At 43.9% G+C, this 12,936-nt stretch overlaps 1 protein-coding gene across 1 annotated transcript in view; it reads right to left on the reverse strand.

Annotated features, from left to right (window-relative positions):
• Window positions 1-47: 47 nt before the first annotated feature.
• Window positions 48-12,936, reverse strand: part of PRKN (parkin RBR E3 ubiquitin protein ligase) — a 1,255,012-nt gene continuing 1,242,123 nt past the window's right edge. Inside the window, exons 11-12 of the mRNA XM_022562266.2 lie at window positions 8,467-8,584; window positions 48-2,838 (exon numbers count right to left, since the gene is read on the reverse strand). Coding sequence (XP_022417974.2) covers window positions 2,726-2,838; window positions 8,467-8,584 — 231 coding nt within the window. The 3' untranslated portion in view covers window positions 48-2,725. The remainder of the gene's footprint in view (window positions 2,839-8,466; window positions 8,585-12,936) is intronic.

Here is a 12,936-nt window from a genome sequence, read left to right on the forward strand (position 1 = left end):
CCCCACCTCCCCCTTGTAGAGCCCTTTTAAATTTTGATAGCACTGGAGAAACTACCTAGTTTTAAAACAGCCGGGGTTCATCTGGAGCTCAGAATAGAGACACGATGGCCACGGCCTCACCAGGTAACCTTTTCGGGCCACGAGTGGCACGTCCTGGGCTTCCCTCCCATGCCTTCAGCATTTATTGATAACATGTCTTCAAAGATGGACTCAGAAACTCTTTGGATACTTTTATTGACAATTTGAGTACAACCTTAGACATAGTTGCCAAGTATTTCTTTACACAGTTCAGAGAAAAATAAAGATTCTTCTGCAAAGACTTTATTTCTGTTCTTTTGCTAGATTCACAGTTTGTTGCACCGTTCAATGCTCAGACATGTTCATTTATAGTGGTTTGTGGTTCACACTCATTTACAGTGGCTGCTTGTTCTTTAACTTGTTTTAAGAATCAGTATTCTATTCTGAAAAAAAAAAAAAAGAAGGTACCACCAGGGAAGTAGCAGGGACCTAGGACGTCTACTGCCTGCACGAGTGGGAGCAAACCTTATCTGCCTGGCGCACCCAACAAACCATGCAGATCGGGAGGGGGCAGTAACAGCAAAGTCATTAAACCGCAAAGCTGTGGCGGGTATAAGACGCTGGGTGCCCCCCTACAGAGGGAACCACCTGACTGTCCTGCCGGCTCCGCGTACGGAGCTGCTACCTGCTGGGACTGTCGGTAACTCGCAGGCAGGCCCCGCGTGCGTTCCAGGCTGAGCCCTGATGCCAGCCATGGGGATGTGGGGCTCCAGCCTGGTGACCTGCCTCTTTCTTACTTGGGAGACTGGCTCTCCGCTATCTCTGTACCGTCCATAGGCTCCCTGACAGGAGGTGGCAGCCTCTGGGCCATGCTGGGGAGGTTGGATTTTCCGACAGAGTGAAGCCATGTGAGGCCGTTCCCACTGACGAGGCTGCCTCCCCCCTATCATTTCCCAGCTGCAGGACCTCTGAGGAAGACGGAGAGGGGGGACTGTCCCTGGATGGATGGTTAGGGACAGAGGGACAGATGTCCTGGGGGAGTCTGCTGGGGTCCTTCCCCCTCTCCCTCCAGCAAGGATTTCCGGTGCTACATCTACAAAGACAAGGCCTGCTATAGATTTCATAATTTCCAGGGTCTCTAAATCCAAAAGAAACCCTGTGCTCTAGTGAGAGTCATTACACCCTCAGTGATGGTCACGATCTTCCTGAGAAGGCGGACGAGAACAAAGACAGTGGTTTGACTTTTCCATCACACGCTGTGCTGTGGAGGATGGGGTTTGCTGCATTCAGTGTAAACACATCTCTTTTTGATGTATCGTGAATGCCTCAAAAATAAAAAAAGGATGAAAACTTGATAACCAATCCAATTCAAGCCATGTTAATGTGAGGAAATATTCTCGTGTGAGTTTACATCCTGGAGAAAAGAACTCTGAATAACCCGTTGGGGCGGCAGAGCCCCGAGTGGGCTGTCCTGAGCCATGTTAATTACACTTATAATGCATTTTGGTTCCGTATCACCACGATTCGTCCCCAATGACCCCCTTTATCCTTTTAGGCACATTTTTGTTGTTGTTGCAGTTTCCCTTTGCACTCTGTTGCTTTGACAACTTTAATCTGAATCAGATCTGAAAAGGGGTCCAGAATAAAATATTTTGGTATAAAATATTTTGATACAAAAAAATATAGTTAACATGGTCCAGGTGGACAGAAAGTGCATAAAATTTCATTTTGATGATCTGGAAACGCTCCTTCTTTACAGATTCTGCTTTAATAACCTGCACGTTTGTTAACACTGAAAATCATTATGAAATCATTTCTAAAAGTGTCTTCTCTAGAGGCACCTTATTCATTACATTGACAGTGAAGCCAGATGTATGAGCTTATTCTCCAAGCTCAAAATGAATGTTTAAAATCAAATTCTCGATTGTGTAATATTCTCAGAAAAACAATTTCTTTCTAACGTTGCATATAATTAAATGAAGTGAAAGTACACTAAGTTTTGATTTCTTCCCTATACATTTGAACATTCAATGTTCAGATTAAGTTTCATAATTTCTCAGTTAGTTGACAAGCTGATTCGTGCAGAGTTGATATTTCATTAATGCAATACATAAAAATAGAATTCTTGGGGATGAACACATGGTTTTGACTATTGGCTGTGTTCTTTGGGAATAGATGCTTTCTGAAAATTTAAATAAGGGCATCGCTTTTTAAGCTGTGAATGTCGTTCTCGGAATCCATTGCAGTCAGTCTTAGAGAGAACCACTGACAATAGTTCCTCAAAGCTATCTCCCACCTCACCAAAGGCTTCTTCCCATTGTTTGCTGAAGGTAAAAGGCAGGTAATTGAACCTGAGAAATCTCTGTGTATTTTTCCAGGCTGACTTGAATTCACTCAAGAATGACAACCCACACAAAAGGTGAATTGCACTGCCATCTGTGCCCTGGTGTCCGCGTATTGCCGAGGCCCGCGAATACTTCCTGATTGTCTCACCATTAGCTTGGCTGTTTCTCAGGGGCACAATGAAAGGGATCCTGGGAGCTTCTCTTATAACTGTTTTTGTGATTTTGGAAAGAACTTGAAGAGTGTGTGTGTGTGTGTGTGTGTGTGTGTTTAGAGAAAGGAGAAGTAGCAGATGACACTAGGACACTCTGTATGTTTCCCAGCGGGATGGCGGCTGAGTGCGCCTGCGTGGCCACTGCTCCAGCTACACGTCGAACCAGTGGTCCCCCATGCAGGCGCGGTTCCACTCCAAGCCGCAGTTCCAGCACCACTCGAGCTGGCACTGGGGCTGCGGGCACTTCATGTGCATGCACCCTCCTGTGGGCAGACAGAGGCCACAAATAAGCACCCAGGAAACACTCCCGCACCAACCTTCTGTTCCAGAAATGCTTCCTAACAGAATTATTGCAAGCAATCCAAGAGCAGAATCTGAACTGAGGAAAACAAACCAGAAAGGCCACTGGGAAGTTCTAAAGTTCTGACATTCGTTAAGAAATGAGAGAATAACCTATACGGGAAAAAAAATCTGAAAAAGAATGGAGATATATATCTGATTCACTTTGCTGTACACCTGAAACTAACACATTGTAAATCAACTATACTCCAATAAAAATTCAAAAAAAAAAAAAGAAATGAGTGAGATGGAAGCATGACACGTCCATCAAGGGCAAATTTTACTTGTAAATCTGAGTTTACTGACTTCTCTTAAGATGGGATTTAAAGACAAACGTTTGTGTTTCACAGACGGGGTCGATTCCTTATTTAAATATACAGTAAATTTAGTATTTTAAGTATACAAATAATATATTTAACAATTTAATACATAATAACGTCAATATATACTATGAGTAATTTTTATCATTTCTTCAGTATTACTTGGCTTGAAAAAATTCATAAGACAGGAGTTGGGACAGCTGTTCCAAAAGCATTTAATAGTGAATAGGTTACTTCATGCTATTCAAAATTTTATTTAAGATGAGGATAGCGAGAAACTAATGAATAATACTAGGTGCTCTACATCTGTTATGTCATTTATTCCTCAACAGCACCTTGTGAGATGAGGGTGTTAACTGGTTGCAGAATTTTCTCAAGGTCTCAAGGCTTTTAAGTGTGAAGCCGGAGGTTTAACCAAGATGTGGGTGATTCCAATGTTCTTTCTTTCATGGAACAGGGCCTTTCCAGTATGAGATGAAAAGTCCCTTATTTTGGGATTCCCCACCTCCCCCATTTGTTAAATACGTTCCCTACTTGCTTCTGGGGATCAGACACCAAGTCTGCCGCGAAGTCAAGAGAAAGTTATTTGTATGAAGTTATATGTAGAGAAATGTTTGTGAGTGACTTTCCCAGATAACCCATCAAAAGCAATGTCTTTCCTTGAATTCCATGTAGCACCGAATGTGCTCCATTGTTCAACTTTACCAACTGTCTTGTTAAGCCATTTTTTCTTGCCAAATTTCCCAAGAATTGCTTCAGTGCTGTCTCATTTGTTTTTTTTTTTTTTGTGGCACGCGGGCCTCTCACTGTTGTGGCCTCTCCCGTTGCGGAGCACAGTCTCCGGACGCGCAGGCTCAGCGGCCATGGCTCACAGGCCCAGCCGCTCCGTGGCATGTGGGATCTTCCCGGACCGGGGCACGAACCCGTGTCCCCTGCATCGGCAGGTGGACTATCAACCACTTCGCCACCAACGAAGCCCAGTGCTGTCTCATTTTTATATTAGAAGCTTGGCATGAGAGCTTGCGCTAATATAAAATATTTATGATTATGTAACTAAAGGCATTTGTTTTAGACCAACTTAAGGGCATTTAAAATACCATAGTTTTCTACTTCTTTTTGGTTTGCTTTAAAGATCATTTAAAAATTCAAATATGTGGAAAATAAAGGGAAAAACGTGTGATACTTTTCTCTTACTATTTCCCAATTAGCATTACACAATTACAGGATTGTGTAATTTTCAACACATATTTATTCATTGTGCACTTAGGATGTCAATAATATAATAAATAATGTAATACTGTATAATCACTTAAATTTCTCTGGAATATCATAAAGAATGCTTAAGCAATGTATTCAAATTCAACGGACTATTAAGTGAGACTGAATGAAAGGTCGAGAATGTTTTCCTATTATACCAAAATCTCAACGGATCTGGAATACTATCTTTAACAAGTAAGATTTTATTATAGAAACTAGATTCACAATGGCACAGTGGAATAAGAAGAAAGGAAATAGCAAGAGAGAGGATATTCATGTTGTTAACTTTCTTTTCTTCCTGGTGTGTAATATGGAAGGAATATGCTAGACCCCATAATTTGGAGAAGAGTCAGGGACTCCAATTCTAAAAGCCTTGCCGGCTTAAACGTAAACTCGAGCAAGAAGCTGCTGACCGCGCCGTGCTCATGTGTGGATATTTGCATGGAGAAAGTCTAGCTTCCCTCTTAGAGGATTCCGTCTCCTGACTGATGCTCAAACCATGAAAAGCCCCAACGGTGCACAGCCAACACGCCATGGCCTGGCCACTCTGCCCTTAGATTTAATGAGAGATCAGAAGCTCTTGAACGACCTGAAGGCACATTTAACGGGCAACAGACGCTTACTGCAGAGAAAATGAATCCTGAATCTCATCTGTTTGAGGTGGAAGTAAAGGAAGAACTTCCGGGGATTAAAGGGCGTTGTAGGAGGGAGCGCCAAGTTCAGCCTGCGTTTAAAATGGAAATAATTCTCATCATCATGACAGCTTTGCTGAAGGAAGAACTACTTTTCTGGGATTCAGTTGAATAGGAAACAGGCTATGAATTTAGGTAGACAGCTAGATAATGAGACTAGCTTTTCTTGCTAATGGAGCCTAAGTTTGTTCTGGTCGTAGTGATATCCTTTAAAACAGTAGAGACTATCATTAATAAGCTGAAAATTTCAGCTTTTCAGTTCACAGGTTAAAAATCTATAGGTGTGACCTCTAAGCCAGTGGGAGAATCAGGTTTTCCTGAAACGAAATCCAGTCCTGCCTAATCCCAGACTCCTAGATGTGTTTTTACTGTCTGACACTTTCTCAGTACGGGTCATTCATCTCGAATTGATTCAAACAAAATTTTGAGAAAACATAAACCTTCCCTTTAGTCCTTCATGATCATACACTACACAGAATTGCAAAGAAGCATTTTCCCTCAACAATATATTCTGTGCATTTTTTTGTTTTTTAGTATATTTAGCTCTGCCTCATTCTTTTAAAGATTGCCTGTCCCTCTACCCATTAAAGAACACCTGCATATGCTCCAATTTTTCATGATTTAATGATTCTGAGAATATTCTGGAACACATGTACCTGGACCTTTGGCAAGGAATCAAAATTCCAAGAGACAGAATTGCGTGTCCAATGGGGATCCACCTTTAACATGCTATCCTGGTTATTGTAAAGTGAACACACGTTTTGTTAAAAATTAAAATCAGTTGTAGACACTAAAACCAAAAATCTATAGGTGAAAAATCAGAGCTTTCCATGGAGAGTACATCACAATATTTCAAAGAAAGAACCAGATTAGGAAACATGTCTATAGTCAGGAATCATCTGACCCCTTCAATTCCACCTTCTGGGGCTGCAGGTGTGGTCTGACTCAAGGCAGGCCTGAGCACTTCGTTTTCTGGCCTCACAGCCCGGAGCGGTTCCCTGTCTTACAGAATCAGGTCCAAGCCCTGCATGTCATTCCGGGCCCTACATTCCTGCCACCCACCGCTTCAGCAGATGCTCCTCAACCTTTTCCAGGAACTCCAAACAGCTGGTCTTCTTGCACACACTGGCACTGATGTTCTACCCTCCCTGCCTTTGCACCTGCTGGCTGCCTGGAAGGCTTCTCTGCCACGTCCTTGCCTGGCTTGTAACCCTGACCCTTATTCTCGGCTCAGGCATCATCTCCACCAGGAAGCCGTCTCTTAACCACAAGGTCTTCCTTTACTAGCTTGTTTTCTCTGTCATATTTTATAAGGTTATCTATTTATGTGTCTATCTCCTTTCCTAGCTCCTTTTAAGTTCAACAAATATTTATTTATCGGGTACTCTTCTGAGGAAAGAGAGCCTCAGGGCCCACCCTGGGGCCGAGGGCTGGGTTTCACGCACAGCAGGCCAGCTCTCAGCCCCGACAAATCAGTGAGTATCTCTAGATATCAGAGCACTCTGGGGAAATATTGGACCGGGAAGTTTCCCTACCATCTTCTTTTTTTTTTATCAGATGCAAAGTCTTTAATAGTGTTAATAATATGTAATAATAAGGGTGGCTAGTGAAGGCCCAGTGAAGAGAACATGGGAAAAACAGTACCTGTGCTTCGTTTATTTCTCAGCCGAGCTAATGCTGCTGACCCTACCGCGCACGTACTGACATGTTTCACATTTAGAAAGAAGGCTGGGTGCTGGGCTGGGATGGCTTTAAGGTGGATGGCATGGGTGCCCCGCCAGCTCCCGCGAGGTAGCAGGGTCCCTGGGAAGGTGGCAGGCCAGAGGAATGCTCTGAATATAGACTGGAGTTTGACTTCCAGCAACACTACAGAGCCCGGAGGGTTACACAGCGATGGCCCCCAGGCCACATGATCACACAGAGCAGCCATCAGAGCAGGGGGAGGTCAACGGGGGGAGGAAAAACCACAGCCACGAGCATGGTCGTGTCCCCAGAGCCCAGCTGGTCTCCCTCTCAGTGGCCTCCAGCGGTTACATGGGGCCACTTGGCAGGAGGCAAGGAGCTGGGAGCTGGGAGGGGCTCCTTCTGGTAGGAGCTCTCTCAGGTCTCCCCACAGTTGTGGTGGCTCCCAGGGTGTGAGGATGCATGGACGTGACCACACGTGTAAGGGAAGGGAGACGCTGCCCTGGGTGTAGACTATCCCCAGGGAGAACCATCTGAATACGGACGGTGGTGTTTCTAAGCCCGTAAAGCTGTGCAAAGCAGCAGATATACGTGGGCTCCTGGGAGCCCCTGACTACGGTGAATGTCGTTTCATCCATCCAGAGGTGTCCCCAAGTTATCCCCTCCCATGCTTGAAATTTAGAGAGAAGCTGGTAGAAGGCAAAAGTCCCATTCAGAAACACACTCATGGAAAGGATAGTTTAATGACGGAGCCAAGCGTCACCCCAACATAAGGCACTAACTCTTCCGCCACAGGGATGGTGAAACCAGAGCCCGGAGTGTGTCCCGTGTTCGAAGGGATAGGAATCACTGACGTGAAAGAGAGAGTTTCACGGCCAAAAAATTGCGAACCAACTGGTTACACCAAGTTAAACAGATTCTTTACAAAAGGCATTCTCTGAACGGCTTGAATGTATGTTACGAATGGGGATAATAATAGCTTCCTTATGTGGTGTCTGTGAGGATTAAATGATCTGATACTCGAAGGGGACTTAGAACCAGCATTCAGTAAGTGCTCAGTACAAGTCAGTTGTTTTCCTTGTTGTTATTCTCCAAGAGGGGATACAGTGGGAACCGAGTGCCAGATGTATGTGACGTGGTGGCACCTGCCTTTCCCCGCTGAGTAGCTCTAGACACCAAAGTAGTGTGGAGGGCGCTCTGGGGGAAATATTGGACTGGAACGTCTCCCTAGCACTTGTTTATAAAAAGCAGGTGCAAAGTGTTCAGTAGTGTTAATAATAAATAATAATAAGGGCAGCTAGCGTTTCTCGAGTGCTTTCTCTGTGCCAGGCACCGGGAGGCATTTGCCACCCACCGTGTCATATGGCTCTATTGCTGCGGGGCAGCTTCTGTTATCAGCTCTATTTTACAGAAGAGGACTTGCAGCTTAGGAGGCTAAGAAGCTTGACGTGAGAGAGCTGAGACTCAAACTCTGGCCAGATGGCGCCAAAGTCCCAGCGCTGAACTTCCCAGCTAGCAGGCCCTCGTAGAGCCCCTGACTGTCCCAGCCACGCAGCCGACGCCCTGAGACGCCCTCACTTCTTGCCCAGCCCAGACTCACCATGTTTTTCCACCGGCACGTGGCAACGGGGACAGGGTTTAGAGGTCTTCTTGATCGTTTCTTTGGAGGCGTGCTCCCACCGAGCCCGCTCTGCCGTCTTCTCATCAACTCGGTAGGCCTGGGTAAATGAGACAGAAGGAGCTGAAAGTCAGATCTTCACAGTGGGCTCCAACGTGGGTCCCTTGAAACACTGCACGGGAAGTTCTTAGAGATGGAAGTGCCTTCAGGCAAGAAGCTCAACAGTCAACTCACTTGACAAGTGGTGGGCGGCTCCTGGCCATGCAGGGACAAGCACCAACATGGTTTCAACATCTGGCCTGTGCCTACAAGCTAAGACAAGACTGCAGTTTTGCAGTTCGAGTTCCTCTTTTTTATGGTCTTGAATAATTGTAACACGTAACATCTACTGGGTGCTTAACATGCAGGCAAGGTGACACATACTCTTAAAACCTTCTTGCTAGATGTTTCATCAGGTCAGTGTACTAGTTTTTATTTTACATCGAGGACTAGACATGTTAAACAACTGCCCAAATCTGACAAGCAGCAGAGTCTGTGTGACTCCAAAATCTTTGCTTTTAAACTTTCTTCAACATCTTATTATCTTTCATTCCTGCACCTGGACAGGAACGTGGTCACAGACAGGACGGGGCAGGAACAGGGAGGTGAAGCTGATATGATAGAGGAAGTGGCAGCAGGAATGCGGAACAGCTAGAGGTCAAGATTGGGCTCTGGAGCCATAGCCGCCTGGGTTCAAATCCCAGCTCCACCTGGGTGCGTGGCTTTGGGAACATTCCTTAACTCTCTGAAAGTTCCCATCTCAGATGGAAATCAAAATGCCTAGTGCATTGTGATATCAAGGACCAAGTGGGTTAATTTCTTTGAAGGTTCAGGACAAGTATCTGACACACATTACCTGATAACAGAATGACCTCCAGACCTACAGCAAGCTCTCAGAAATGTTTGCTAACATTATTCAAGTCAGAGGAATGAATCACCCCTGACTCATATACCACGAAAAGGAGGAGGGATTTCAAAGGAGCCGCCGAAGATATTCTGTGCCTGTCTAACTGTTCAGACACTACAATCTCTTCACTTACTTCAGTGTTGAATGACACATGCAGAAAAAGAATTGGTACATTTGGGGATTTAGTACAAGAACTCTGTGGTCTAGAAATATATTTCAAAATGTTAATCCAAACAGAACCCCTCCTTCTTGGCCTCTATGGTATTAAATTATTTTCTTCTATGCCTTAAAATTAATACAAACGTGTGGGTCATTTTATTAATTTGTAATGACTCTTAAAACATTCCCAGAGCTATTTTTAGATTAAGAAAGTAATAAAAATGACTTAAAATATAAATTAGTGAAGAAATCAAATGACATGAAATGCTCTAATACTCTGATATTACTCTAATAATAACATTGATGATACTTTACAAAGTTGTAACACATTGTTTTTTACACTTTGATCTCCATCATTTCAGTGGCCCATCAAAGTAACCTAGAGAAATCAGGCAGCTATCAAACTTATTCTACAAAGGAGGCCTCTGAGTAGTAAAAACGCCAAGTGCCAGGTTTCAGGATGCTCACCTCGTGTATAACAGCACCAGGGCCAATCAAATCAAAAATTTGGAAAACCTGAAGGATGGAAACCCAAACCAGAGATGCTCACACACGGGGTCTCCACCCAGCACCATGGTCTCTTAGCAGGTTTTCTAGATGGTGAGAGTGAAAGTAAGTGGTGCTGGGATGGCTGTGCTCAGAAACGAATGTGTCAGGGCTTCCGTGGTTGAGAATCCGCCTGCCAATGCAGGGGACATGGGCTCAGTCCCTGGTCCGGGAAGATCCCACATGCCGCAGAGCAACTAAGCCCAGGTGGCACAACTACTGAGCCCACACACTGCAACTACTGAAGCTCACGCACCTAGAGCCCGTGCTCCGCAACAAGAGAAGCCCCCGCAGCGAGGGGCACACGCACCGCAACGAAGAGTAGCCCCCGTTCGCTGCAACTAGAGAAAGCCCGCGCGCAGCAACGAAGACCCAACACAGCCAAAAAGAAACGACTGTGTCAGTAAGTAGAGCAATCACCCTCGGATACCACAGTGCAGAGAGGGACCTAGATCAGATGTGGAATCCGGTGAGTGGATCCTTCATCCCAGATACGAATCCAATTTTTATCATTTCATCATTAGATTCTAAATATTTTTGAAATGTTTAAGTTTTCACTCTTTAAGAGTGAAGTATTAGGAGGTAAATAACTATGTTTGCACCTCATTTGCAGCATTTAATGGTTTTTATGGTAATTAGTATTAATTTTTCTGTTATTTCCAATAGAAAGTGAATCCATCCAAGGCCAAGATCACGTTTGTGTCTTCCTCTTCTCTCCAGCATCTGGCACAGTGCATGGTACCTAGCGGGCACTCAGTACATTTTAGCTGAGTCAGTGAACAAATGACACATCCCATGAAGGCACCAGCCCGACAATCGTCTGGAACAGGACCCCGTGAACCAGCAAGGGCATGTGGGGTGCATCCCTGATGGTGGTCACTGAGGTGAAACCAATTTCTTTCTGTTAATCAGCTCTCCCATTCACAAAGGAAACTTCCTTTGTAACTCAGATGACGTCATGTGATTTGTAAATACTTTGTTAGAATAAAGCAGAATCAGTTTAACCCTAAGAAGCAACCACAGGTCACAGAAAACTTCCTTTGGCTCTGGGACAACGTAGAGACCACTCATGGCCCAGAGCCCGGTGATGAAGCTGTGATGAAAGAGAACGGACACAAGATTTAGTAAGTAGCTTTGTATCTCAAGTACGCGTCTTCCAATCAGCTCAGATCACGTGTGGTCCTAACCCTAAGTGAACATAGCAAATACCCTTCCCGATCCTACGTCCCCAGCTTCTCTTTTTAAGGTTCAGGAGCTTGTCATTCTGTAGTAGTGGTTTAAAATTGCTTACTGGAGGCATACAGATCAGAGAAATATATAATGTTACTTATCAAAGACTAATTTGAAGATGCCACTTTTCAGCAATATGGCGCACTGCATGCTAAGTGCAATTTCTCCGAGGTCTATATACCTAAAAATGCTGGATGAAATATGCAAGAAAAGTTTTTGCCTAATGGTTGATCTGATGGAAAAGTCAGGAAAATCCCTGAAGGTCAGGATAAGAAAGAGAAAATCTTACTGGTGCAGGGAGGGAGGAATCTGGTGTTTGCTATGGGGCTATTTTCCTAGTCACAGGCTGTCCAAGGCCTGGTCTTTACAAGCAGAGATGGGACCTGGGCCAGAGCAGGGTGGAAGGTGGAAAAATCCTCCCAGAAGAGAGAACTGATAAAGAATTGATGAAAAAGACTTATGTGCTGGTATCAGCCTTCGTCCTATGGTGGAGCAGGTCGGAGAGACAAAGTTCCTCTGAGAATTCCCAACCACTAAGCCTTATGCACAGCGTTTGTGAAAAGAATTCATACCACTTGATTAGCTTAAAAATGGACTCACGCCAAAAAGTTAATTTGAAATACTCCCGGATTGGCAGTATACCCAAGAACCTGGCTGAAGCAAAAATATTTTCTGTAGAGTAATGCACTTTAAAAAGACAAACCTCAAAAAGAAAAAAAAAAATCACACAAATAAAATTCCAAGAAACCTGAGATCACAATAAAAAAGTCACCAAATACAGGCGAAAACAAGCTACCATGAGTGAAAGTGGCAGAAATGCAAAACTGCAGAACTTGACCAGCAAAGGTTGTGGAGATGGGAATGATCAGATGCAGAGTACAAAATAAATGTTTAGTAATACAAATAAGTTTATTTATGAAAAAAATAGATTCACAGACACAGAAAATAAACTTATGGTTACCAAAGGGGAAAGGGTGGGGTAGGGGGAGAGGGATAAATTAGGAGTTTGGGATGAACAGATACACCTACTATATATAGACAGATAAACAACGAGGATTTACTGTATAGCACAGGGAACTATATTCAATATCTTATAATACCTATAATGGAAAAGAATCTGCAAAAGAATCTATATATATGCACACACATAAATATATATGTATGTATATGTATAACTGAATCACTTTGCTGTACACCTGAAACTAACACAATATTGTAAATCAACTGTAGTTTAATTTTTTAAAAAGTAAATCAATAAATTAAATGGCATGGCATCCCGTTCCTCACATGCTCATGGAACCAGCTCTCTTGTCCTCTGGCTGGTTTTCCCATTGATTCCATGAAGAAGACAGAGCTGTGTCTAAGAATCGTGCCGTGACGGCTACAAAGCTGTAATAGGTTTGCAGTGAGCAGCCGCAGAGGGAGGGACATAAGTACACGTACAGCTGATTCGCTTCATCGTACAGCGGCAGCTAACAGAACATGGTAAAGCAATGCTACTCCGATAAATAAATTAATTGAAAAAAAAGAAGTAACAGTGACCATGTGTATTATATTAGGAAGCTGTGCTC

The sequence above is a fragment of the Delphinapterus leucas genome, chromosome 12, assembly GCF_059928025.1.
Source record: "Delphinapterus leucas isolate spDelLeu-1000000601 "Yukka" chromosome 12, BTC_Dleu_Yukka2, whole genome shotgun sequence".
NCBI classification, from domain to species: Eukaryota; Metazoa; Chordata; class Mammalia; order Artiodactyla; family Monodontidae; genus Delphinapterus; species Delphinapterus leucas.